We start from the raw sequence: 27,856 nt of genomic DNA on the forward strand, positions 1-27,856 counted from the left end.
AAACGTCTGCTTCTTTTATTGTTTTTAAAGAATTACATAATGCATTAATCACAGTAAAGACAAACCGGCTTTCCCCGCATGTCATAATTGTGCAAGCTTACAGTTAAATGGAAAATTAGATGCAAGATGTAAAACTCTCTGCTCAGCCTTTCCACTCAATTGTACAGGGAGCAGAGCAGAGCAGCTCTTTAGCCTGTTTACTGGACACCACCGCCCAGTGGTTTGCATACAATCAGAGCTAAAGTCACAGTCCCTATCACAGTCGTGTGTATTTTCTGTGTAAATAACGGGGTGCTTTGATCAATACTTCACTGGGGGGGGGGGGGGGGGGGGGGGGGGTCGTCTGTGGCTGCATGAGGAAACGCTGAAACATAAGCCAGGTCCAAATAATTTCATCAGATTTGTGGAGTATGTATTTCCAATTAAAGTGACATCACATAAACCTAATTAGTATAGATGCAACCTGCAACTTGATTTTCCAGTGCATGGTTTTCTCATCAAATTGATTACAGAGACCCTGCAAGGAAGTATACCACTCACACACACACACACTCACACACACACACACACAGATCTGGTGCTACTGTTGACGGATACAAAAATGCATTTGTGATGTTGCCCATAAATGTGGATGTTCATCAGCTTGAAAGAGTAACAGTCAGGCGCTTAACTTAGCTACTCAAGTATTATTTTAATCACAATATGTTGGTTAAATGACTGGAAAGGCCAGAAGTCATGACTTTTCTGAATGCACTGCTCCCTGTCAAATTTTTTTTCTCTCTCAGGAAAACACATCAGTTTTGTGCAAAATAAATCATCGAGTTCTGATATGCAAGTATCACGAACACAGAGAGAAGCTTTGCGTCCTCTTGCAGGTTCAATTACTGGCCTGTGGCAGATACTAATCCTACTCTACTGTTGATCATGATTGAGAACGTACAGACCATCCAGTGACTTCATGCAAGAGGAGGCAGAGGGTCAAGCAATCACACAATTGTCTCACACACACTCACTAGATAAAAACCACACTCACGTACTACACCGACCACTTTAGCAGAAACTGCAAGTCAGTAACAAGTCAATAGTGTTGATTATTTGCTCTTCTATCCTACTGTGTATTGTGCTGTCAGGTCATTTACGGTGAAAAGTCATGGATTATCGAAAAACTATAATACACGTGGCACGTCTGTGCACGGAAATGAAGCAGAGGATTTCAAAAGGAGTTTTAGACATTTCTGGATAATTAAAGACATGCTTGTAGTATAACTGGAAAGATACAATGACACTGGGAGATTACAGCACGTCAATTGGGGCAAAAAATTAAAAAAAAAAAAGAAAAAAGAAAAGAAAAAGAAAATTATAAGAGCACATAAACACGAGTCCCTTTCTTGAACTTCTGAGGAGGTAGAGAGCTAATATCCAATAGTTCATTAGTCTGCCCATGCGGACACATGTGGCATCTCAGGTATGATTAGAAACTAAAATGTTTTCGCTAACAAAGGCTTGTGTTAATTAAGGGTTGATGTGACCACAACAAGCATCACAGCAGCTCAGTATCCAACTTTTTCTCCTTTCCCCTCATGTTTTACCTTTTTTTTTTCTGTTTTTTTTTTTTTTCTTTTTAACCAGTGCAAAAATGATCCAGTACTCTGCTGTCAACCAATGCAGGACAGTTACTGTATACAGGCTGATATCAGGCTCATTGGTTTCAACTCTGAGGTAAGATCTAGAATACCAAAGGGGACATTTGTTCAAACTTGAGTGCATTAAAGGGACTGAGCCATGACAATCAGTGATGTGGTGATGTATGTTTGTTTGTTTGGTGTGTGTGTGTGTGTGTGTGTGTGTGTGTGTGTGTGTGTGTGTGTGTGGTGGGGGGTGGCATATTGCCTATGCTGGGTTAAAAATAAAACAAGAAAAAAAAAAGAAGAAAGAATTAAAGTTAAAAATAACTACCTGTACAGAGCGCCCCACATGAAAGGCACTATTTTCAATATTTTCCATAAATGCCACCACTACTCTGTGCACGAGTCGACCCTGTATCATAATCGCCCAGCATCCCCACCGAAGGGCTGCTCATCACTAAGGTGCCTTCCTAACTCAAGCTTTTCTAGAAAGTTTATTACAACACGACTTGCCTCTGACATCTTGAATGGCCATGACATGCACTTGCATTTTTTTTTTTTTTTTTAAATGAGATAAACAAAGCATTAAATAGAATTACAGAAATAAATACATTTTATTTCATATAAATATATGGGCCCTCATGTCCAAATTGTCACTGACACACTTGTTTTTGGGAATAAGATGAAGTAAACAATTCATGAAATAAGCTGCCCTACTGTTTGATACACTAACCTTGTGAGTACTAGTATAGTTATTGTGTGTGGATCTCAGTGTTTGAGTCACTAAATCCCGTCATTAACTATTATGCACTGTAAATCCCCACGTTACAATGCTTTTAATGAACGTTATATTGTAATTTAATTGGAAGCCCTTCCCTCTCACTCATAGGGGGGGTAAAAAGATCAGTGATCACATCAAGGAAGTCTGGTCCCTTTATATAGGATTATCTTTTAGGTTGATTTAATGTCATATTGATAATTGTGTATATATACAATTCCTAATACAGACCCCAAAGGTGAAACATGATTGAAGAGACAAAAAGATGCGGAAAAATCCAAACCAGGTTCAAAGTTAACATCTTGCCAATTTTTCCCCAAAGCCGCTTTTTTCTTTCTTTCTTTTTTTTTCTTTTTTTTTTTTTTTTAATCACCACGGCTACAACCTGGATTTGTCCACATACGTACAGTAATATATATTTTGTAATTTTTCAACGTCTCTGGCTATGTACAGGCTATACAAATAAAGAGCAGGCTGAGGGCCAGGTTTTATAAGCTGTGCAGAGGGAGCAGTTGGTTGGGAAGTCTCCCAGTCTCCCGGCTCCTTCCCCCGCAGTCTGCCCATACAGGTGGCTGTTCTGCTTCACTTGCGATCGTCGATGGTCTTAATGAATTCCACCGCCGCGGTGAACTGCATCCACCAATAGCACTCCTCCCCACTCAGCCGGCTGGCATAGAAATTATTGATGTACTGAACGGTGGACAGCAGGCAGGGCGGGTTTGCCTGGAGGGGAGGAGATGTGGGGATGGGCCCACATTAGCCGCTGAAAGAACCTCACGCAACGCCGTACAGATTCCAATCATAAATATGTAAATATGTAAAATATATCCCCACAGGTTAGCAGATAGCAGTCTTCATGGTACCTTGCAGTTACAATATGTTCATTTGGGGGAGAAATTCTATGAGGATTATCCCTCATTCATGAAAAGTCAGTAAGTGATCAATACTGAAGGCCCTTGGATACTGAAGGGTTTGTTTACAGGGCACAGCTGAGTACTGCCTGTGCTGTCAAACAAGTGTGGAAGAATGAGGTAAAAGCAGACTTACCCTTATGAGGACAAAGACGAGTACAGGGACAAAGTCATCCGCTCCGGGGACGGAGTCCTCATTGGCCAAACTGAGCAGGTTCATGATGGTGGAACACATGCGCAGTATACACTGGACCTTGTCTCGTGGCGTCTTGTATGCATTGATGGTCCTGATCTCGGACTGAGCAGAAGGCCAGGGAGCCTCCTTCAGGTAAACCTGCAACCAAAAAAAGTTAAAGAACTCAAACAATGGTAAACGCTTTTAGAGGTGTGTCAGCAAGCATCTCCCATAAATGAAAAAAAATAAAAAACTGTCAGCGGAGATACCTCTGGGACTTGAAGAGCTTTATGATTGGCCGTCACAACCTTTGAGAGCCGCTGGATGTGTTCATGGAAAAGCCTGTGTGAGACAAAGCAACATGACGAGAGAGCTCACCGACTCATCTAAGAATTAAACAGTTCATTTGAATTCATCTTCTTCTCTGTGGCGAGACACTCGTGTGGTGCTGGTGTCATTCCAGCTACTCACTGGTCTCTGAGAATATCTCCATCTTGGTTGGGGTAGAAGGCCAGTTTGAAGATGCGGTTCATAACGCTGCGCTCGATAGCCATCTGGGCATCCTGCAGCTGGTCCTCGCTAGCATACTGCCAAATGGCATCACGGGCCATGGCGCCGTACAAGTAGCGCAGAAAATCCTCCACTGCTGCTGTCTTATCATCCGAAGCTGTGCAGCCCTGGAACGCTGGAGGGGAGCAGAGAAACAACAGATGTAACACCAGCACAGGACGTAGCCGCAACCACCGCTGTGCAACAATAAGAGCTTGTAGGTGATGTTGTGTGCAGACTTACAGGCACTTCAGATACTTGGAAATATATTTGGAAGACTAATATAAAAATAAATGAATAAATAAATAAATCTCTACTAATAATGTGGAGTAATTTCATATTAGCTGTAATTTAATTGTCAAACTTTAAACCTCCACTCATATCTGTGAGTGAAGTGTTTGGGGATAGACTGCTACATTTAACCGTTTATCTTGTATCTAAGCACAAACAAGTCAGTATGCACAGCTTGGGTTTGGCTACTCTGAATGAGAAAATGTAGAAATACCTTTAATGAAGTCAAGCATCTTGGACTCCATGTGTTCAAGCAGGAGCCGAACACAGACGGTGGTGAAGTAGCGGTTAGCCACCTCCTTGTCTCTCAGCACCCTCTGGAGGAGCCTCTCCAGATGGGCCTGAGAGGTCTGCAGGCCCTGACGACACCTGGTTAGATAGGCTATGTACGGTGCCCGCTTCCTAAAGGAAACACATAAAAAACTTTGTATTTTATCAGCGCCACAGTATTGCTGGCTCCATCTCTGTCGTTGCCTAAAACAAACATTATGCACTGACAAAGATAATAAAATGAAAGACCCACAGTGTGCCATGAGTGGGCTCACGTCGTCTCTCCAGGCCTCCAGAGTTACCTGTAATCCTCCGCGATGGCAGCCAGCAGCTTCCTGCAGGTGCGAGCGTCGAAGCGGCTGACGCAGCGCGTGGTCTCCTGGATCTGGGCCATCTGGTTCTTATCCTGAAGGTTGATGGCCTCTGCTAGCTGGACCTTCAGGAAGCAGACGATCTCATTGTCTGAGAGAGGGGACGACGGGGAGACGGCATTAGACAACGCTGCTCGCAAAGGAGCGGCTGGCTGCTGTAATCTGATCAGCCCGCTGCCTCCGATGTGACTGATGGCGCCAAAGATGAGTCTTATGGTTTTACTGTTGTACCATTCAACAGGATGTCACTTGATTCTGCCTGCTATTGTCCTGCTTCAGGATGTAAAGGTGGTGCCCTGCAGAACTGCTCTGGAGGAAACTTAAGCTTTATTATGTACAGCATCAGAATGCTTGTGTGTTGCTGATAAAATGTCAGGCCAATACTCATTTACGTGGTTACACAAGTGTCCCTAATACGTACTATGGGTTAATAATGTGATATTATACTGGCGCCATATGGGAATTCTCTTTTTAACATCCCCCACTCTTGCAACCTTGCCCCAAACCTTGGAAGGCGAGTCAGAAGGTGAAGGTGGTACAGATTTGGTGTCTTGCTTAAGGACACTTTCAGCAGGTTGGACGCTTGCCAACATTAAGGGCTTGTACCCTGCTCCCCGCGGAGAGTTGTGACAAAGATACCTCAAGTCTAGTAGATACAGCTCAAAATTAACACACTCTCCAACTCCAAACGTGTTTTAACTTCATTGCGCTTCATAACAACGGTTCGCATGTTATCACCGGTTGCTACAGGAGCAGTAATATCGAAAGAGAAAGCAAAGCAGGAGCTAAAGAGCAGGCTGCTATGAACCCAAACACAAGCACAGGAAAGATTTATCATAGATGCACAAGGGCTGCCTACCCTCTGGGTCCATGTGGTCCGGCAGCCCATTTCGTGTATTTGCAGGAGCCATGATGGGCAAAGCCACTGAGTCTGCAGAGCACAAGGCCAACCTCAGCTTCTTCTTTGCATCACTGGAGGACACAAAAACAAACAAAAAAACAACAACAACAATTAATTAACAGCAATTGCTGAGAATATCTGCTAAGAAAACTACAAAGTGTTGAGTGATTGTTTTTAAATTGGGATTTGTGACCTGAAAGAGAACTTGGAGTCATGCTGCTGTGCCGTCTGGCTGGCAGAGTCGGGGAGGTCATCTGTGGAAATGTTCTGCAGAGTGTCTTCTCTGGGGGAGTCGTGCACGCTGTCCTCGACACAAATATCTGTCAACATGTACAAAACACAGGCAAACTCCTCAATGCGTCTACTGTGAGAGTGCGTGATAGCCACGATTGCAAATAACTGTTTTCCTTTGTTCTTTTCAGTTTTTAATAGTTTTTTTCCTGACCTCCTGCACCATCATAAGAAGCTCCACCTGCGGCTCCATCGCTCGGGCTGGTCCTCTTGATGTTCCTGTACTTGTCCAGGATGTCTTCAGCTGCCTGCGCTTGAGAGCTGTGTCTGGGCAATGGGTCATCTGACAAGCACACATAATGCATTAAAATCAAACTCATCATGACAGATATCCACATGCTGTCCCTCGCTCGGCCCATCAGGAGTGTAATTAAACCAAAGCAGGACAGACCTTGTGGGATGCGCTCTGGGGCAATGTCGTCTTTCTCCTGCTTGTCCCTTTTCCGAAACGCTGCTATCGGAGCTGTAGAGGAGAGGCAAGCGATTGGTGGACTGACACCGCTTTTACTATCGCTGGATGACAAGCTGATCATGACTCGCCTGTTGACAGCCACTTAGGGAAATCTTTGGTATTTTTTTTTTCATGGTTTCCTTTGAGATTAAAAGGATGTATGGTATCATACAGTACCAAAAAAAGTCTCGTGTAGCGCTTTACAGAAAAAAAGCAAAACAATATTGAATGGTAAATTAAACCATTGGTTCATACCAGAATATCACAAAGGTCCACTGTAAGTCATTATGAAAAAGCCAGTCAATATAGATACTGATGTTACCTACTGATGTTTATCCTATTAACACAGAGGTGCAAACAGGACCAACAAGAGAGACACAGGGTGTACAATCTGATGACACACACAGGAGACACTATGTGGGGTATCTACATTGATATTCTGTATTCTGCTCACAGTAAAATGGCAACAAAAAGAAAAAAGGGGTGGTAAAACGGATGCATGGATGAGGTGTGTGGGCGTAGGAACTACACCATGTCACATCACAGCTCTACAGCTCTAAGGCGACATCTACAAAGCAGCATGGGCACGCAGCCACTGGCTCCAGCAGTAAAGCTAGCTCAATGACGACAGCGTGGAAGCGTTACCTGGGACATCACTCTCAGCCGTCCAATACAGCACTGTGAGGAACACAACAGACAGGGTTGGCCTTTCACACACAGGCTGCCGCTCTGCTGGACAACTGACTGTGCGTCACCATGCAGAGCAACAGGGCAAACACAATGGACTCTACAGACATTTGGCGGGAGATTGGTGGTTTAGGCTTCACAGCTCTACTTTTCCATGCGCGCACACAGTGCTTCATTTTATGAACATCAATTTAATGTTTACTTAAGAAACACCATTATCTCAAAGAGTAATAAGCAGTCATTCTGTGTGGGCACAGCTCATTATTTCCCAGACAGATGTATGAGAGATGGTGGTAGAGTAGAACTGCAACAAGAGATGTGTCATCTATCAGTGCTGATGACAGAAAGGTCTATCTAATGACCATTAGCTGCTAGCTGACAGCACTGCTGGGAGGGCTACAGCCATACAATCTACACAGCTAAAGCTCCTCTGATGACTGATTAGCTTTGAAAAGTCTATATAAATCTGAAGCCAGTGAGACGGGAGAGAAAAAGGGCCGGACACGTCTCTGGAGTGACTTCAAACAACAAGAAACATAATTTTCCAACTGGAGCATCAGCAATGGTGTGGACAACATGGATCATCATTCTCTTTCTCACATTATAAATTGGTTTTCGCTCTGCTCTTTAAAGTGTGATGCTTCCTGTCAGTTGTGATTAAGAGAACTTTGTTTCCCCCAAACAAAAAATAAAGGAGCGCTGCAATCCAACGGATCACTTTTTAATGTGCAAAAGTTCATTTTTCAGTTCAGAAAAGGGGGCATGCTTAAAATGACCAAGTGGTTCAAGTGTTTTACCTTTGGGAATGGCCGACACAAAACGTTTCTTCCACCACGGCCTGTTGCGATCAGACTTCTCGTCGTCACTGTCTTTCCTGTCCTCAGCCTTTGGATGGAAACACACTTAGATACTAGCAGGCAGATTACACTCAACAGCTGGAACTTGCTACAAAAGAAGCCATTTATTTATTCTAAAGCTGTTCCTCAACAGCTTTAGTTAAAGCACGGCTGTGTGTGGGAATAACTAAGGGCTTAGCTTGTTACCTCTCCTTTCAGGGAGTCCTTGCTGGGGGATGAGGACGGTCCTAAGGCGAAGGCCCCGGCAGGGTCGCGCTCTTCAACTGCAACCCGCCGGTTAAGGCCGGGGTCACTTGTGGGCCGGCGGCCGGGGCACACTATGTCAGAGCTGCGGCTACGGACCAGCCTGTCAGGGAAGGAGTGGCGCTGCTTGGTGTGCTCCAGCTCAGCCTGAGCCAGGCAGTGGGGCGTGAAGAGAGAGTGGCGCGTCTCCTGCCCGATGGCACTGGCTTCAGGGATGGGAGGATCAGGGGGAGGGTGAGGGGGCCTGGCGTAGTGCACCTTAGGCCTCACTATTGTTCCTGTGGATGAGCCTGAGGTAATAAAAGACAGAGAATAAAAGACTGTTGAGTCAATGGCATTTTTCCTGATGAGGATGGATAATATTCAAACCATGCACATCTTGTATGAGCAGTTTTCATTATATTCTCTCTGACCTTTCAGTTACTCACTTATGAGCTCACTGCACAGGCTTCACAAATACCTTTTTTTCCCCCCTAAGAACATGCTTTGTTTTTAAATGTTTTTAAAGCCTTAAATGTTCTGATGAAATTCTCGTTGTAAGTTTACTTGTTTCTAAAGAGTAGTTGATAAACATTAGAAAACCATTAGAAAAAAAAACACCTCAAAAGTGGGAGAGAGTGCTAAAGAGAGATGTTAGTGGGAGATGAGCCCTAGGTATAGGTAGGCCACCTGTTCCAAGGGTACACTCTCGCTCCTGAAAAGCTTCCAATGGCAGCCTCGTGCCATGAGCACAGTGGGACAAGGGGACAGTGCCAAAGAGCCTGGGGTGAGGTCTCTCAACCTGTCATCCCTTCACCTTGCCACAGACACACAGCCACGACCATTCCTCTCTCGCGCACATTTCCACCTGCACCACAAACAAACTCCACAAGAACAAAGACCTGAGCTAAGAATAATTTGGGATACGAAATGGGCCAAATGAAATGGCATTTCACTTTCAGTTATTATGGGTCCAGTAATTGGGGTAAGGCGTGAGTGAGGGGCGCAGGCACTCTTTTGCTTAATTTCACAGAGCTCAAGCTGTTCTGTGAGCCTGTGACATTAGAGTAGGGATTTAATGATACTAATTTCTAGCTCTGATTGGCTGTAGAGCATTCTGGGAGCGCAAATTACCTTCGCCAGAGGAGAGGGGATCGAACATGGCCAGTAGGGAATCGGTCTGTGAGGGCGGAGATGTCAGATGTGCTCCTGTAAAAAACACAAGAGGATATTAGACAATTAAGAGCACTTACTAAATTACCCACAAATGCACACTGCTGTTATTAAAAAACATTTTTTATAACATTCAATTAAAAAGATGATCTCCTGCAATGTGATTCCCCAGCCACGCTGACAAAGAATATTTAACTCTACAGAATAACTTTATGCAACGTTTACAGGTGCTGTAAACTACAACAGTGATTGAGCTTGGTGGCAGCTGTAGAAGTGACAGGGATTGATAGCTCTGGCTGATGCTGTTTAGACCAGATAGACACTGGACTGATGGCTTAGCTAGCCTAGCGGGGATCTGACACTGTCCTACCGTGACCTGACTCCTCCCCATCTGGACTGGTCACAGAGTCCTTCCCTCCAAAGTCTGAGCTGCACTCTGACCGCAGGTCCTCAATCTTGTTGGGGATGTCTTCTGAGGTTGCACTGATACCTGCAGCAGGAAAAAAAAAAACAACAACACAACAACAGTTGAGTTGACATTCAGGACAAAAGCAACACAATTCAGCAGAATCCTTGTCAAAAACAGATCCTGCATGTTCAATGTCTCTCACACAAAAGAGAATATTTTTTCTCTTTAGACTACACTGCACCGTCTCTCTCGGATGGGAACCCACTGGGAACTCTAAATTGGTAGCGTAAGCTCCCATGGGTTAGAGGAAAGACACAGATAAGAGTGATCATCAGATGCAGACTATCCATCGGCCGGATCCCGTGGGACGTTTTCCTGTGAGCTGAGCCAGGAACATCACCGCTGGCTTCTTAATCTAGGATACTACTTCATGCATGTCAACGTAGCATGTCCACCTGAGCCCATGGAAAAGACAACCAGCAATAGCCTGTGTCATGCAGCAAAATTCCCACTGACCCCATTACACTGGTTAACGACCTTCCCAGCAACATGACCGTGAGACACAGGCAGTTTATGTAACCAGGACTTTTTTTTCAACTTATGGAAGACAAAAAAGACAACAGGCCCAAAAACACAAACAGAACTGATCAGAGCGAGAAAACCTTGGCAGACAAAGTAGATGTGAGGACGAGGAGTTGGTCGAGAGAGTGGTTCAGGTTTGTACCTGAGACAACGCTGAGGCCTGGTGTGCTGGGTCTCGAGCTGACCTCTCTGACCTCGGTGTCATCTGAGGTACTGCCAACCCCTGAGCAGCTCTCCAGCTCCTGCAGGCGCTCCTCCTGTTTCAGGTCCGGGGCTTCTGTGAATGGACCCAAAAGGAATGAATATGTATAAGTTCTCTCTTTAGAAAGAAGACATCTGAGACGAGACTATGCACCTTTCTCACTTGAAGTATGGACAAAGCACCATTTACAAGAAGCTCATAATCCACTGTATTCATGGCAGTTTGCTATAGATGATGGTCATTCTCTCTTCATACCCCCCCTCCTGTTATGATTATTGGGTAACCAAGTGCGCACATATGCATGAAATCAAACAAAGTATATATTATCGTGTCTTATAACAGCCAAGCCAAACCATAAAGCTAGTACGGCCAATTCTTTGGCTACCCAATGGAGCTGTTGGGTCGAACCCAGAGGCTCCATACTAACAGCAGTACTCATTTGCATGCTCGTTAGTAATAATGTGTTGGTGAAGTGCTCTTCAGAGTGTAGTTTTCTGCTGCCTAGCCATGAAACAAGCTCTGTACTCGAAGCAAGGCTCCGATCGTGCTATTACAGAGCAGAACAGGGGCAGCAAACGGAACAAAAAGCAATCAAGACACTCATGCATGTCATTTCTGCACTGCACATATTGGAGCGGTGTACTACTTCAATTAACATAAGGCCCAGGCTTTTCAAAGAAACACTTAACGCTGTTAATAAAACACTCTACTGATTTTCACAAAAGACTGGTTTTCAAAAGGGAGAGTTAAGCACATAATATCTCATTAATAGAAGGTTTGGATTTTATGTTTAATTTGCAAACACACAGAGAGAGAGAGAGAGAGAGAGAACAATCAATGATTTATAGAACTGTGTTAACATTTGGACTGACACATTTTGGACTGACATAGTGACACGATGGATGTGAATATTGTCATATCAATACACGATGTAAACGCAATGATAAGCCCAGCCACATAAAAACTGGCACCATGTAAACTGACTGAGGACAGCTGCTGTCCTTGTGCTTCCCTCCCCACTGCTCCACCACAGGTGCAAACACACCTGGTGGTCCCTCTAAGGAAACCCAAAGCTGCTTTTTACTGGCGAACGCCGATCTTTCCTGAAAGACAGGCAAGTGCACACAAATATGATGACAGATGTATGCACACATTTTTGGTATGGAATGCCATGTAACCACACCTGGTGTCCCAGCCCCCACGACGTCAAACAAACATAAATATGTGTGCATGCAAACACACACATTTGAGAATTAAGATGATAACGTAAGCAAAAGGACAGTAGATGGGTGTGTACAGAAACAGAATGAACCTACCTGAGTCGCTGGGAAGGACCTCCACGCTCCAAGCCTCGCTTGTGGTCTCCGAGATGGTGGAGCCATAGGGGTCCAGCAGTACTGAACCAGAGCCAGGAAGACACAGCAGGCTGCCAAGCATGTTCTCCGCAGCTGCCCCTGAGAGTGCAGACAGACAGACAGAGAGACAGAGAGAGAGAGAGAGAGAGAGACAGGCAAAGGGTTAACCTCCTTCCACAGCATTAACCAGTTTATTTTCATCTGGAAAAGTGTTGGACCAGTAAGAAGTCACCTCTGTAGTCTCAAAGTCATCTTGAAGGCACCTATGTGTTGTTAAGATACTCATAGCTCAAATAAATTATTCAGATTTGATGCCATGTTCCTACTAAATGCTCTATTTAGCAAACATATAAACTTTATATTTAGGCTGCAACTAAAGATTATTTTCATTGTAAATAATGTTTTTTTCAGTTAGTCACTTACTCTAATTAATTATCTAAAAAAAAAAACACACAGTAAAAAATGTCTATTTCAACTTCTGTGAGCCCAAAGTGAAATTTGACTGACTTAACAGTTCAAAACTCAAAGACATTCAACTCAGTGAGAAAAGTAGCGAATCCTCACAAGAATGAATAATCCATAATGATTTTTTGTTCTTTCAATTCATTTATCAACTCAACCAGTAATTGTTCCAGCATTACATGGTACTGAATGCTCTGATTTAATGTGTTATATCTTAATTAAAACCTGTTCCATCACTTACAGTATGCCTTCAGGTCTGACTTTCAAACAACACTGCGAAATGGCCTGCGATAAGCAAAAATACGGGACGAACCCTCTGTGAATGTTACGTGGACGGGGCATCAGAGACAGTGAGCTTTGCATACAGAGACACAGAGAGAGTTGGAGGTCACATGCATTTCATGCTGGGACCCACAGGCACATATACCACTGTGCTAAAGGTCAGAGGTTAATGGTAATATCTCACCCTTCCCTGGCCTCCAGGGCCATGACTTTGCGCTGTTGATTAAGCCTAGCATTACTCACAAGCAAATTACCGCTTCGCCCACCCTCCCACAAAGTCCTCAGCACAGTGTCCCTCCGTCTCCTTTTGGGAAGCCGCGGCTTAACAAGGCGGAAGAATGCGGAGGAGGGGGAAGAGAACTAGCAGGTGTGAGTAGGAGTCAGTGGCCAAGGCTCAGGACCAAAAAGTCGACCTGAGGTAGCTGAGCCCCCTGGTATGTCATGCTTCCACTTCATGGCACACGCTCCATGAGCATGCATGCATGCCAGCACGCAGGCAACAGTGTGCGCTGATGTTGGCGGGGGCAGGGCTCTCGTTGGCGGTGGGAGAGCTCTATCCCGCTGTCCGTGTTTACAGTCTTCAAGGTAGGGGCGCAGAGTACTTGTCTTTCAGGTGGATGATTAAATGAGTGGCACAACAAGAAGTGAAACAATTAGAATTTCTGCCTCATTATCATGGTAATCTTATCAGTGGGATAATGAGGTATTAATGGATATTTAATGTGCATCTCATAACCCAATCCCTTGGAGAAAACACATAAGGAAATCGCTGTAAATTCACTTAATGATGGAAAAGTCCCCCAACGCCATATTCCGAAGAATGAAAAATGGTGGATGCAAATGAGAAGGAACCAAGGTCAATAAGACTGCAGGGACTGAGTGAATGTCAGAGAGAGAGAGAGCGATAGAGAGATGGGCAGGGGGAAGGCGGTGACGAAAAAGACTGAGGCAGAGGAGACAGAAAGATAGGGGTCTGAATAACATGAAGACTCCTGCTGGTTTTGCATAAGATGAAGCTGTTATTTTTTACAATCTGCGCCAACGCAGAGGCTGAACTTGCCCTCCACTATCTACTGAAGACGTTTATCTTATATATCAGCATATTATGATTATGAATGTACTTATTGGCCACTGCGATAATGCAAGCTAACTTCCGGACATTCTTCCAGAAGAGATGGAGAAATTAACTTGTTTTGTCCCTTCTAGTTTCTAGTGTATTCTATTATTGGAAGATATTCAGTAAAAGAGTCGGTGGCAATAGAATGAAAATAGTAGTTACATCATCGAACTTCAAGAGTCAACAATTATTACCAATTTTTCTTCAATTGCAAAAGCATGAATACTAACATATACAGTGTCATTCAAGCTAAGTATCATATAAAGTATGTAGAAGATTTGTGTTACCTCCAAAAAAGAAAAAATTGACCAAACAACCATGAACATTATTCTACACATATATGTGAATAAGCAGACACGTGGTGCATTTCTTCAGAGAACCAGAGCTGAATGGAAGCCCTGCCTTTCAATGCTATTACACCCACATACCACAAGGTGATGACATTTCCCTAAAATCTACTTAATCAACAGTCAGAGAAGGTCCCCGTGTGCAGAAAATTTATTTCATAAAACATGCAATCATCACATGGGCCATCTATCAGTTTGCTAGCTGATGTTGGCAATGAGTGCCTACAAATACAGTTAACAAATACTCACCTGCTATTTCCTGCAGTCGGTCTTCATCCATGTTGGGGTCAAAGTCACTGCCAAGCACATCAGTGCTCCAGGTCTCGCTGACTGTCTCAGAGATGTCGCGATCATCTGTCAGGCCCATCATGTCTCTGATCTCAAATTTGCGCAGTTTGTCATCCAGGTTGTCCTGAGTGGTGGCTGAAGGAGACATACAGTCTGTCAGACTGGGGCCGCTCATGAATATCATTCACCTGTTCACAAAATTGCCGTATCTCAAAGATGTATCGTCACGCCTCCAACTCAAGTTTTTAGCAGCATTCAGAAATACACCTACGTACCCTGTTCATGCTCCAAAAGCTGTAGAGCCTCCACCCCGTTGCTCCCTGAAGGTCCGGCTCCCAGCTCAGAAACAGACTCTCCCTCCAGGTCCAGAGATGACACAGAGTTGGAGCGATTGGATGGGCCTATGGGGCAAAAAAGAATAAATAAAAACAGACATAAGGTAATGGGGTCGGACGGGAATTCTGTCACCGGACAGCTCATAGATCAGTTGTGACCTTTAGAAATGTATACCGGGAGTGTAAAAGTGAGGTACATTATTCTCTTAGAGCAGCACTTTGTTTTTTTGTTACATTTTAGCGTTACGTATCATCAGACTGCAGACTGACCCTCTGAGATGCCTTCCAAGTTGTCACTGCAGAGGGAGAAGCGCAGGGTTTTGTCTGGTTTACCATGCAGCTTAGTATCATCAGCATGGCCATCCCCCTGGGCCCCATCAGCCAGCTGCAGGTTCAGCACCTACAGAGCAGTGGAGAGAGGAAGTGCATAAATAAAAATTTCATTCATGTTTGGTTGCAAACTTGCTTTGCCCCGAGTCAGTCATTATCTCATTCAAAGACGGCAAGGCACTAGAGAGGAGTTAGTTTTACATGACATGCATAACATTGCAAGCATACACAAAGCATTACAGCAGGCATGACACCGACTCCAAGAAGTCTTATTCCCCCTCAGTGATGGGGAAAAAATATTTGACATTGACTGCATCACATCATCATCTCTCCTGCAAATGAGTACATCAATTCAAGTCACATTACCTCATTCTCTGACATCATCCCAGGGACAGTCTGAGGACCAGTTCCTAGAGAAATCACCAGCACCTCCTCTGGCATCAGCTCCTGTATGGATTCTTGGGAGCTGGCCTCTGCCTCCCCCTCCTGGGCTATGTTGGTACGACTGCGGCTACGAGCAGCTGCTAGTTGGCCGGTTGGAAGGAATTAGAGGGGAGCTACTGTTATTTTGTGACTGATGCATTATCAACAAATATCAACATATTCTGCACGGTTTTAACCCATAAGTAAGCAAAAATTCAGGAATTTATTCTCTAAACAAACAAATAGTATTAGTGAAAATGAACATCTCTAGCACCAAAGCTTACACACTAGAGAACCAAGACTCTCATTTAGTATGTCACACCAATGTGTTGCCTGTAACTGCTGTTCATATGTAATGAGAATTACTTTAGCAGCTAAAAAGTGACTTCCAAATGAGTTACAGAGTAGATTGCATCGGCTTCATAAACAAAATGTCAAAATTACCTTTTGGATCTTTTCCAATTCTTTCTTCAATGAAGCTATACGTTGGTGTGACAATAATGACGAGCTGATCTCTCATTTCTACATGTCAGACAGTAGCTAATAATAATAATCTAAAGGCTAAAGGCTTTCTGTTAGCTTGAAAATAACATTTTTCAAATCTGAAAATGATATTTTCACTGAGCAGTTCACTGGTCAAGCTGAAAACACACACAATAGCTTTTCTCATGATGTCTAGAAAAGAATACGCTAAATCTGCCATTTTAATTGAGAAAATTATTTTGGCAAGAATAGTATATAGAGCTTTCGAAACACATTAACATGAAACGGTTCACTCTGCATTGTTTGGTGTGATCTGCGAAATGCTGAAAAATAAACTGACCTGCGTCTTTAGTGTTTCTGGGATTAAAGCGGCGGGCCTGACATACTGCGACTCTTTCAAGCAGCACATGACATTCACACCACTCTACAGACGGGTCTGACATATTTCAGCCTCATGTTTTGGGGGCTGGAGCGAAAGGCACTCATTCTTTAGCAACTTCCACTGGATACATTTCAAAATAATGTAAAAGGTAATATACCTGGTACCCACTTCTCCAATCATCTCATGAGAATTAAAATAATAAGATCAAGATGTGGACTCGACCTTGATTATATTTCCCCTCTAAATAAAGGTGTCTTTTTTTTTTTTTTTTTTAAATGAACAACGCTTCCCTCAAATCATTAATTCACGTTACATTATGTCCCACAAAATGTTCACAAGACCAAAGGCTCAATGTGAGCACTCAAATTCCTTGGTATTGTCCCTAGAATTACTTTTGCTCTTACTCTCAGAGATGAGTGGATAGCATCATTGACCCCATCGTTGTGGGAAGTAACCACACCGGTGTCTCCTTTATTTCGACCGCTAATCAGGCACACACCCAAAGGAGGAAAGGAGGAACATAGATTTTCCCCACTCTACCTGGTAATGAAAAGCCATAATCCGCTGAATGAGGAAGCAAAGAGGGGATAAACTTAGAGAAGAAAATGAGTGGGAAAAAAAAAAAAAAGAGTCTCAGCTCTAATAACGAGCCAGAGCACTGTGCAAAGCAAGCATGGTGAGTGAGACAACAGCAGTGCTAGGTTACAGTGGCGTGGCAGGGAGGTTACTGTGCAGCTAGGAGCAGGGACTAGATGAGTGTTATCGAACACGCAGCTTGGTGAACACAACAGACGCATGGGTTAAGTTCTCTCCAGCTCTAACACGACTGACAGGCTACCCACCAAAAGGGGTTACTAATGGAATGTGAGCAGACAGAGTGGTGGTTGTGGGGTCCCAGGATGTTATAGCGGCTAAGTGTTGTCCTGGTCATTCATTGGCAGCACAGGAGGAGAGGAGGAGAAGGAGAAAGTGGGGAGATAGAGAAAGAATACAGTACAACTCAGAATTGAAAGTATTTCCAAGTATCAAGTCAAGATTGTGTGTATAAATGTCATATTTCAGAGAAGCAAGCACAAGTAGTTCATTTCTAATTAAGGGGGTGTTGCTACAGTATCATTTGTCTTGAGAATGCTAATGAAGGTAGTCTATGCATCTTTTCTATCCATTCCAATTAAAATGAGTTCATTTATATTTGGTAATTTAATTGGTTGTCATTTCTGTAATTGAGCCTCGATCCAGGCCATGCTAATTATCTTTATAACAAGCTGAGAAGAAGCTCATTAGCTTCCTATAAAACGCAGGCCTTTCACTAGGCATCCCCACTTAACTCAACTTGTTTACTTTGCTTCTCATTAGATAAAATATTTCACTTCTAACCTCTAGTTCTCAAAATGTGATATCCCCATAAAGCAAAATATCCTTTAGATCCTAACATGAGAACATTACAAGCGGTTGCATCACTGCGAGCACATCAATACATTTATTCTAAAAACGAAAGCGGCAGGAAGACAGAGGCTCGGAGGCCGCGGAGATAGATACCTATGGGGAGCCTGTTCTTCTTGTTGGCAGGAGTGGTAGCTGGGGAGAGCTGGGGGGTGTTGGAGGGAGTGAGCTCCAAACTGTTGCTCTTCACAGTTCGAGACTGGGGCACGTTGGCAAGCAGGGTCTCCAGGGCCATGTGCTCCTCCTCCCGAAGATGGTCCCCCGCCATCACACTCCGCACATAGTCCACCTGAGCAGGAAGTGGAAGACGATCTTTTTAAGAATATCAATACAAACCGGTCTTCAGAAGTCGCCAGTTCTTCTCAGGAAAGGTGAGCAATGACAAGGCCAAAGTCATGTTGTAATCCAGGTACAAAGTGGAGGACTACGCATGGCTGTATCAGAGTTCACTGAGAAAAGGTATTTTGCAATTAAACAACACACAAATAAACCAAAAGGCACTTGAGCTGCCTTGTGCCGTGACATAAACATCATAATGTATTGACGCAAATAAGCATGAGCCTTTCCTCTTGCCACACTTTCACTGTGTTTGCTGCAGATTCAACAGATGATCTACACGATATCCTACATGCAGCTTTCCTTGACAAGTCACTTAGAAGAACAGTTGTTTGTCACATGTCTACTGAAGCCTTCACATACCACAATTGGCATATGAACCACTGGTGAGGCTCCAGTTTTGAAACAAAGTGAACATGCCCCTGCTCACTTCTCCCTTCTCCGAGCGTGTGGGAGAACCCACAGTGGCCAATGAGGACTCACGCTCTTTTGCTTTTTCTTTTGCCAAATAATAACTATGACCCCCCCCCATTTGTCAAAATCTGAGTTCTCAAATAAAATGGTATTCCCCTTTTTTCATCATCTTCTTCATCTTACAACAGGTGCACTCGGGCTACCAATTTCAAGCTGCCACTTCAACGTAAAACCCTGGAGGGCCCTGAGATACTGTAGAAAACATGGCAGTGAAGCACGGTGTGTAAAGGGCTCATTCTAACCTAAGGAAAACTCTGGGTGATTATACTCTGAATATTAAATTCCATTCCTGCCAATAGAGCCCCCTGAATCCTACACACTGCGCCTTTAAGTAAGTGACTCACTTGGGTAGTTCCCTTTTTAAAATGTGATCAACATTGTAATGATGTGACTGCTAGTAATTTACTTGTCAACACCGCAAAATGATGTAATGTGACAATACACACAGATAAAATCATGATGGCACAAATGCCAAACACAGAAAGCTTTTATGGTTTTATCAAGAAAACCATAAAATACAGACCAAGGAACGTGTGCAGTAACACAGATTACAACAGACTGTGCTTGAAAAATGAACAGAAACCTGGTCTCAACGAAACACTAAATATAGTGAACACTTCCAGAAGGAAGTTTGCTGCACAGATTTTTAAGGAAATATGCAAATGTATGCAGCAAGGTGCTCTAAAATCTTCTAAAATCACCTTGCCTGGAGGGAGGATACAAGCACATATTGTCCTCAAGTTGTACCCCGTGACAGGAATGCTAAGCATAATACCTCAACCTTTCAAAAGGCAAACCATGGTTACATTTGGATATCAACTGCAAAAGAGCCTACCAGCACGAGCAGCTGATTGTGTGTAGTATAGACCGCAGTTCTACTAAGGCCTTCGAGGAGGTTCATTGAGGACATGGGTGGGGTCTCGACTGCTCTTCCTCCTATCACGACATCCAGAAAGGCAGCAACACAACTCTGCAGACAGAGGCGGAGAAGTGTCAACTAGCGAGAGGAGAAATATGTGGCACTCTGGCTGGAAATCAAACATCACAATGGTTCACACACCTTATCAAATTTAGATAAACTACTTTTCCGCCTTGGGTCTGCATCATCATCGGCCATGGCCAACTGCTGCAAAAGCTGCCCGACCTGCATGATTAAAAAAAAAAAAAAAAAATGCAGCATCAGTATCTATGCTGCAGAATGATTCTCACATATATGATGAGTAAACAAAACAGAAACACGCTGCACCACTGACCTGCATTAGATTGAAGCGGGCCACTTCATTGATGGGGGCGTCTGAGATGATACCATACTGCTCTGGGTTAACTATAGCTGGGCAGATGAAGCACGTGAGCAGCAGGTCTGTACACATGGTGCGCACCTCGCCCACCTCAAGACGCTCCACACATGACAAAGTCTTGTACATCTGCGACACAATCCAGCGCAGGCTGTGGGGAAAGCAGTAGGTGTTCTGCTTCAGGTAACCAATAAACTTGTTGACCAGGGCTACCAGCTTGGCTTCGTTGGCCTCCACGGCTGCCTGCACCCTTTGTTTGTAGCCCTCGGAGCCCTTCTCCCCATAGCGTTCCTGCTGGGCCGGAGTGAGGCGCTCCGTTACCTTGGCGGGGTCAGTCTCTAAGTGGTCTTCATCTTCCACCAGCAGCTGCATAATGGGTTCATGGAGGGTGGCAGTGAGGAAGAGCTTGGCTGAGTACAGGCCCTCAGAGAAGAGCTTGAAAAGGATGCTGAAGGCACAGGTTCCCCGTCGCAGTAGACGGCGAGGGTTGTCGCTCTCCTTCAGCTCAAACTCTACCAGGTATCGCAACACCTGGGAGAAATTTGCACCAGATGAAAAAACATTTAATTTTACAGAGAGGTTATGAAATTGTTTTGCAAATGTGCCACAATCCAGACAGATGGGGCCCCGACCTGTAGCAGGTAGCTCTCATCCTCCTGCATGATACAGTTGCCATAAAGTGAGGTGAAGACTGTATGGATGACCCCCTGGGTGTGCTCCTGGTTCAGCCTCTCTCCTGCCACCAAACAGGACGCCACCAGTCTGGGGTTCTCCCTCAGCCTGGCCAAGAACTCGCCATAGATTGTCTCCTGGAAGCCCAGAGTCTTGTAGCCATCGACAAACTGTGTGTCCTCCAGCATTTTGGCATGTTGGCAGCATTCAGCCGGAGAGGCCTCCGCACTGTACAGCACAGTTGTTTCTTTCATTACCATCATTATCATTATCATGTACTGTAATTCCCTCTCACCGTGGCAACCAGAACTTTACCAATATTTACCAGAATTTTAACAATTTATGATCAAAACTGCATTCTCTGAACTTAAGTACCACAGCACACCACAGACAAATCACAAACATGCAGGAAATGTGGTTCCCCCCCAGTAATTAAACAGTAAGCTGCAGTTTAATGTGACAACACAACAATTTTACAGTAAATAAATGTAATGTAATACTTCAGCTGAGTACAGTTTTGAGATAAAGGTACTCTAAAAAGACACATTTGACTGTACTGAAATATACTGCCAATGTACTTAATATAAATGTATTTATTCACTTCGACGACATTTTAAAGGTGTTTTTATTATGCCACAAACTCCTAACAACTACAGATGGCAATAAAGTAAACAACATTTTGAATTTGGGACGGTGGTGAAAAAAAGAGCTCTGGACCCACTGAGTCTCCCTGGGACTCATTCAAATGGTCCCCTGTGGGTCCTGGGGACTCACTACGTTAAAAACCTAGCATCATCACTGAATATGTGAGTTTTAGAGATGCTGTTCTAGAGTGGCTCAGTCTGACCTGGTGAGAATGAGACGATCGAGGTTGATCCTCTGCTGCTTGGCGATCCATGCGGCCCGATACAGCCTCTCTGCTGTCTTCAGCACATCGCTGTTGAGCCTCTGGATCAGCTGCTTCTCCGATGCCACGTACAGCCGCTCCTGCTTCAGGTGGTGGGCCAGAGTGTGGATGTCTGGCTTCACCATCTTCACCAGCGCACACAGGCAGAGAGCTAAATGGCTGCAGCAAAAAAAAAAAAGCATAAAATGGAACTGAGTATATGAGGCCCAAAGTGAAGTTCATGTTTCTCAAATCAGCTGTGTGTGACAGAATTTCAAACAGCGATTTTACTTATAAAAGTCAATTAAATCATCAGTAGCCTGTTAAGCCTGTGTGTAATGATCAGTGTGGCTCTGAGGATCGTCAGGGTTATCTCAGCTTGTGCATCAAGACCACAGATTTATAACTAAACAGCTGTGTTTTGAGTTCAAACAAGTAGTCAATTGATTAATCACAACAATTTTAATAGTTGATTTTGGTTTGAGTCATTTGTCAAAAAAAAAAAAAAGACACCAAACAGTCTCTGGCTCCAGCTTCTCCAAAGACAGGAATCATGTTTCATATCACTATAGCCTGAATACATATGATTGTTGGTGAGACAAAGCAACAAGAGTTTTGTAAGACGTGGACATTTACCAGGAAGGAAGGGTCTAATGAAAAGATGCTACTGGTTGAATCTTTATTCATACTAGGGGCCAAAAATGAGCGTATCACAGCCTCGACTGCTTCATACTCCTTTTTTCAGTCCGTCTCTTGTAGGATTCCCAACTTAATAGAAGTGAGTTATTACATTTCAGGAGTAAAGCTTCAATACAGCAAACAGGCGCATGAATCAAAGTGGAAAAACGACATTTTCCTGTGAGTTTTAGCCTGTTGTCGCATGGGACTGTTTAGCACGTGTATTTGTCTCTTACCAAACAAAATGCAATAAACCCAAGAATGTTAACAATTTGAATGTATGGTAGACATTTGCTACACTGTTGTTCAATGTACCTAATCACATCCTTTATTTAGTTATTTTTGGAAAGTAAATCAGTATTCATTATTTGTGTTATGCATCATTTAAAAGTAAATGTATTTAGAGAAGAAGCTGGAAAATGCTTCCCTTTTCTATGAAGGTCTGGCTGAACGCTAACTCACACATGATGCTCGCGTCATGTTGGGGAAGTGATTTGCATTCCATGTGCTTCACACACTGGCCCGACAACAACAGCAGAAGCACGCTGTTCACAAGCTTCGGGAGACGCTACACAGCAGAGTATGCAAATCCCGCTCCTTTTTTCCCCAGATAAACACAGCCAAGACATACAAACCAAGCTGAGTGCATGAAATTTGAATGATTTCTTAATGAATCCCTTGCACAAAAGCCTCTTTGTGGCTAGTTGCTAACATAGCAAACACAGATTTAACTGAGGAGTTATGGCTCTGGGAGGAGAATGCGACTAGACTGGAGAAAGCTGCCTCAGAGCGGGAATGGCGGCAAGAAAGCTCCACTGCTCGCAAGCTAACAGACAACCACAGCGTCAGAGTTGATGTGCCTGACAAATCAAATTGGTTATGCAGATTTAAACACATAATGATAGGCGCTACATTGAGTTGGCCTAGCAAACCAAGAATAAACAGTGTTTATTGCACTACAATTATGGTGATAGATTGTCATTACTTTAGTAAAAACAGGTCAAGTTTAAAGTTTAGTGAAGTATCAAAGAAACATTCACTTTGTTATTTTATGGTTGAGGGAGAAAAATGTATATTTATAGTTTTTTCGAGAAATTCCTCAAAAAGGCAAAGCTGCAAATCATCAGGCGGGAAACATAATGGCTGACTGGCGGTAATGCTGAAATCGATCAACAAAAAAGTAACCGACGACCTTGTGAGCAATGCATCGTTCAGTAATCGATAAAAATATCAAACAAGCTTCAACGATAATGTTTGTTTTCGCTTGCCACTTGCAAATGGGTCAGAAATCTACTACCCAAAGTCAATTTTTACTTGCCTCGATGCAAAATGTTTCATTTATTCTGAAATAACAACAATCACTATAGTTAATTGTCATGCAGCCGCGTGGGAGTTGTGCGGCACTAGGAGTTGCACGAGACAACGGCCTCCTATTTTGAGTATTTTCTCGATCAACCGAGTAGCCTGGTTGTTTAATCTATGGAACAAAATTTCCCAGAACTGAAGGCCAGGTCCAAACCTACAGTCCAAAACATAAAATATTCTCTTCACGACCATAGGAGGCAGCAAAAAAACAGCAAATTTTCATATCTGAGAGGCTGAAAGAGTGAAATTTTGGCATTTTTGCTATCAACCAACAATAATCAGTAATAAATAATCTGTTATCAACTCAATCAGTCAACTATTTTTCCAGCTGTATATTATATCCCAAAAGTAATAAGTAACCCACAGAAAACATTATAAACCTTTGGTTTGTCAGTTGAGTGCTTGAGCAATCTCCTCTTTCTATTAGTGAAGCCACAAAACCATCCGACTTAAGTGTTGTAAGTGACTTACAAACGGGCCTCTAATAAAAGCAGCCACATGGTGGAGGCTTTAACTCAACTGATCTACATTTAGGACTTCTAGATGAATAGTTCTAAACACATATTGTTTTCTTTTGTTCCCATGTTACATGTGAATGAGCTGACAGGTAACGGGGCTAACGAGTACACTCTTGGTGCACTTCCACGCATACGCTCTATTTCTTGAATAAGCACATTCCTCACATACTTGGAAGGAAGTGAAAAAGCAACTTGGCCATTAGGTGGCTAGCAAATAGGTTGACTGCCATTTGTCATGGCTTCCTGTGCCTGCCTGCCCCAACACAACCGAGTGCACGGAGCTACCTGGTGAGTCAGTCGTGGAGAGATCTGAGGAACTCTAAAGCAGAAGAGAAACTACACAACAGGCAATGCGAGGGAAGGCATAATCTGAGACTTTCTGAGTTGTGTGAGAATGATTGTAGTTGCGGCAAGGCGGCCACTGACTACAAGACAAGAGGCCTGACCATCTAACCAGAGCTTCTTTGTAAGCACTATAATTATACCAACAAGCAACTGGCATAAAAGACAAGAGGCAGGACAAAGACAAAGCAGAGGATTTAAAATGACAGGGCAAGTTCAGCCGCTTAAATAATCGAATGAAAAAGTAAAAAATGATTTCTGAAATGCAATGTACAAAAAAGAAAAAAAAAAGAAGACACAACTATAAAAAAAAATGTAAGCAAATATCACAGCACAAGAGTAAAGGTGTTTGGAACACAGCCCTCTCCTCCCACTTCATAATCTAACACACATACACATACACACACCAGTGGTGGAACAAAGTGCTTTTTATAGATATTCAAAGGATTTCACTTTCCACAAAAGGTATTCATGGTTTTGAGCCAACATCCTCTTCACATTTCCCTTTCAGATAATTCCATGCACTACTCAGAAAGCAAATACTGTTACACCAAGTATACCTCAAGTGACCTTTTCCTCCTTTCGTGCTTGGTACTGAACCTCAAAACTTTTTGAGAGTTAACTGAAATGTGTCCATATCACTCATCATTTAAAACTGTCAGAGAAATGAGAGCTGGCATCGAGTATTTGGACACTACGCCTGACAACACCCACCAGCTCTGACACAAGAAGCTGTAGCGGTGGCAGAAAGAGAAAAAACACACACACACACACACAATACACACATGAGCAATGCCCCAGTTTAAGGGCAGAGTCTTCCTCAGTCCATATTTCTACACCAAGTACAGTAAGTAGGTCCTGTTTAATAAGGCTCCTCCTTAATCAGTTGAGAAAACAGTGTTTAAGGTGGAATTGCTGATTACACTCCACTGTTTGTTATTGTCATCTGCTTGAATGGAAGTTTTACGGATCAACAGTATTTACCATTAACATGGAACGCCGCTGCGATGACTTGTATCATGGAACTTAACCCGGTTTACCACAGGGATCGTAACTTTATCTGCTGTCTTGAGGGCACCTTCATACAATTAAGAGTTTTTGATAAGGTAGACCTTGTCAGCTGGGGAAGAGACCCAAGTTCAGTGAAAGTAGGCTGAACCATGCCCACGACATATAATCTGAACCACTGAGTGAAATGGCGTCAGGGGAAATTATGAAAACACTGGATTTGCAGTGTGAAATATAACGACACAAATATTTTACCCAAAACAAAGTCCCAAAGATTTACAACAGCCGTCACGACAAAGTGAGACAAGCAGCACAAACACACAGATACAGATACACCGCGAGCTCTGCAGTTCAATATCCTCTAAACTTAAATCAAATTGCAGTTATCTCCCTCAGTGGCTGCAGACTCTCAGAAACAGTGTAGTAATACATCAGGACAGGACTTAATGAAGCTGTGACGGTAGCACACATACACCAAGCATCAGGTAAACACCACTAGAGGAAAGGAGACAGGTGGTGGCATTTTAAATGTATGAAGAATATTGATGTTGTCATGCGTATCAACTGAAATGACCGTCGCTGTTGTCCGTTATCTGCAAAACGTTCAGCATATTGCATCTTGACAAGAAAAGATGAATTTACGTCTGAGTAATGAATGAGCCATGGAATTATTTTTAATCCAGCCACATAGCAAAAAGCTTAAGGTGACACTCGAACTTAATAGTCATTCCGCTCTCAAACCATAATGTCGACTGACCCCATTTCCAGGCAATCTGTAGTCATCACTACAGAGCAAAGAAAGCGCTGCTGACTGATCCTCAATCAGATTATGATTAAGTATGAGGAAGAGCTGATCACACAATAAAGGAGATACTGAAACTGACTTCTGAAGCTATAATGTGTGGACGTGACTTAGTGATCGACTTCAGAGCTTGGATTAATCAGGCCTAGTGAACCATGACACCAGCTATTATCAAAGTGGGAAATAATGACTTTACATAGAGGCTGATTATTATTTTATCATGTAAGCGTTAAGTCTCAAGTTCAATAGTCTTTTATTAGCTTATTTTGCCTGACAATCAGTAATAAACGAATAAAATTTGATCATAAAAAACAGAGAAATGCAGCAAAACCTCACATTTGACAAGTGGCAACCAGGAAATGTTTTGCATGATAACTGAACTAACTAAATAACTAACTCACTAGCTGATTAACAAACTTGACTTATTCTTCTCAAAGACAAATTACTAAAGAGATACTGGATAAAGTGAGGAGATAATTGCAGCACTTCTGTGCTCCAAACAGTTAATGGTATTATCCAGTGTTTAAACATTTATGATGTTAAATGACAGAGTGCTATTATATCCCACGGCCTTTCAAGCCCTAATGCTACAGATAGCGCTCCTGAATGGTTATGTTATTAAGCTACAACTTCACAGGCTCCCAGGGAGGGTGGGGGCACATTAGGCACAAAAAGCTGAAATTGTGCTGCTAATGTTAACTTGGACATTTAAAGTGCCCTTGATTTGGTGTATTATGTGTTTAGATTCAGCCAGGTGGCCAACAAATCCACACAGGTGCATGTTAAACTAATGTCTGCTAGGTTAACTTGGCTTGGATAACAATAAGACGAGCTGGGAATCATATCAAATAAAACACGTAACTAACGTTGGGTTAGCTTAACGCAATGAAGGAACCTGCCACAACCCAAGACACCAAGGTGTTATATTCGTACCAGACAGGACAGACGTGTGTTTCCACTGATTTAAAGAGGGAGCCCAGACAGAAAACTGGTAGACTGGCTAACCGAGCTGTAGCCGGCAAACGTTAACCAAGTTATACTCGGCTAACGTCTGCTAGTCAAGCAGAGTAAGCTAACGATAAGCTAGTTAGCTACGTTAGCTTAGCTTTGGGCTGCACGCTCCTGAGTTACCAAATGTGAACAACAAAAAAATTGCTAACATCAACTCAGCAACTCACCGAACGTAATTAACGCGTACTGGTTGTTCAGGGTTTCTCTAAACACAGCTGATCGTAAGATTTCTCGAGTCGGAGCGGTTGTTTGTTGGCGGCTAGCCGTCTCACTCTGGCTTCTGCAGGAGCGAACAGTGCTGTCATTTGCTGTCATCACGAGGAGACCTGCGCAACACGCATGCGCGAAAGCTTGTTAAAGGGCGCTTTCACACTAAAACAGAGCGAAACGTTAAAGTGCCTGTTTTTCTATCTGTCGTCTATACTTTGAAAGCAAATTAGTGTATTAATTTGTAAATTAGTATACATACTAGTTGAA

At 43.3% G+C, this 27,856-nt stretch overlaps 1 protein-coding gene across 3 annotated transcripts; it reads right to left on the reverse strand.

Annotated features, from left to right (window-relative positions):
• gapvd1 (GTPase activating protein and VPS9 domains 1) lies at positions 1 to 27,683 on the reverse strand. 3 transcript variants are annotated; one of them, XM_070833188.1, is made up of 28 exons: positions 27,547 to 27,683; positions 21,617 to 21,835; positions 20,730 to 20,997; positions 20,056 to 20,628; positions 19,863 to 19,946; positions 19,638 to 19,772; positions 18,089 to 18,281; positions 17,392 to 17,472; positions 15,628 to 15,782; positions 15,202 to 15,331; positions 14,872 to 14,997; positions 14,558 to 14,731; positions 12,062 to 12,199; positions 10,686 to 10,820; positions 9,923 to 10,042; positions 9,514 to 9,588; positions 8,344 to 8,690; positions 8,098 to 8,185; positions 6,554 to 6,625; positions 6,317 to 6,445; positions 6,065 to 6,191; positions 5,830 to 5,942; positions 4,902 to 5,061; positions 4,544 to 4,731; positions 3,961 to 4,174; positions 3,759 to 3,831; positions 3,451 to 3,648; positions 1 to 3,126 (listed from the first exon to the last, which is right to left on the reverse strand). In XM_070833188.1, exons 2-28 carry the CDS (start codon positions 21,799 to 21,801, stop codon positions 2,986 to 2,988), a joined length of 4,422 nt encoding a protein of 1,473 aa, XP_070689289.1. In that variant the 5' UTR covers positions 21,802 to 21,835; positions 27,547 to 27,683; the 3' UTR covers positions 1 to 2,985. The 3 variants fall into 3 exon arrangements, with proteins under 3 accessions (XP_070689289.1, XP_070689291.1, XP_070689290.1); XM_070833190.1 differs by lacking the exon at positions 17,392 to 17,472; XM_070833189.1 differs by lacking the exon at positions 17,392 to 17,472 and having other exon boundaries at positions 15,628 to 15,785.
• Positions 27,684 to 27,856: the final 173 nt, after the last annotated feature.

Source organism: Pempheris klunzingeri, chromosome 7 (assembly GCF_042242105.1).
Source record: "Pempheris klunzingeri isolate RE-2024b chromosome 7, fPemKlu1.hap1, whole genome shotgun sequence".
Classification (NCBI taxonomy): domain Eukaryota; kingdom Metazoa; phylum Chordata; class Actinopteri; order Acropomatiformes; family Pempheridae; genus Pempheris; species Pempheris klunzingeri.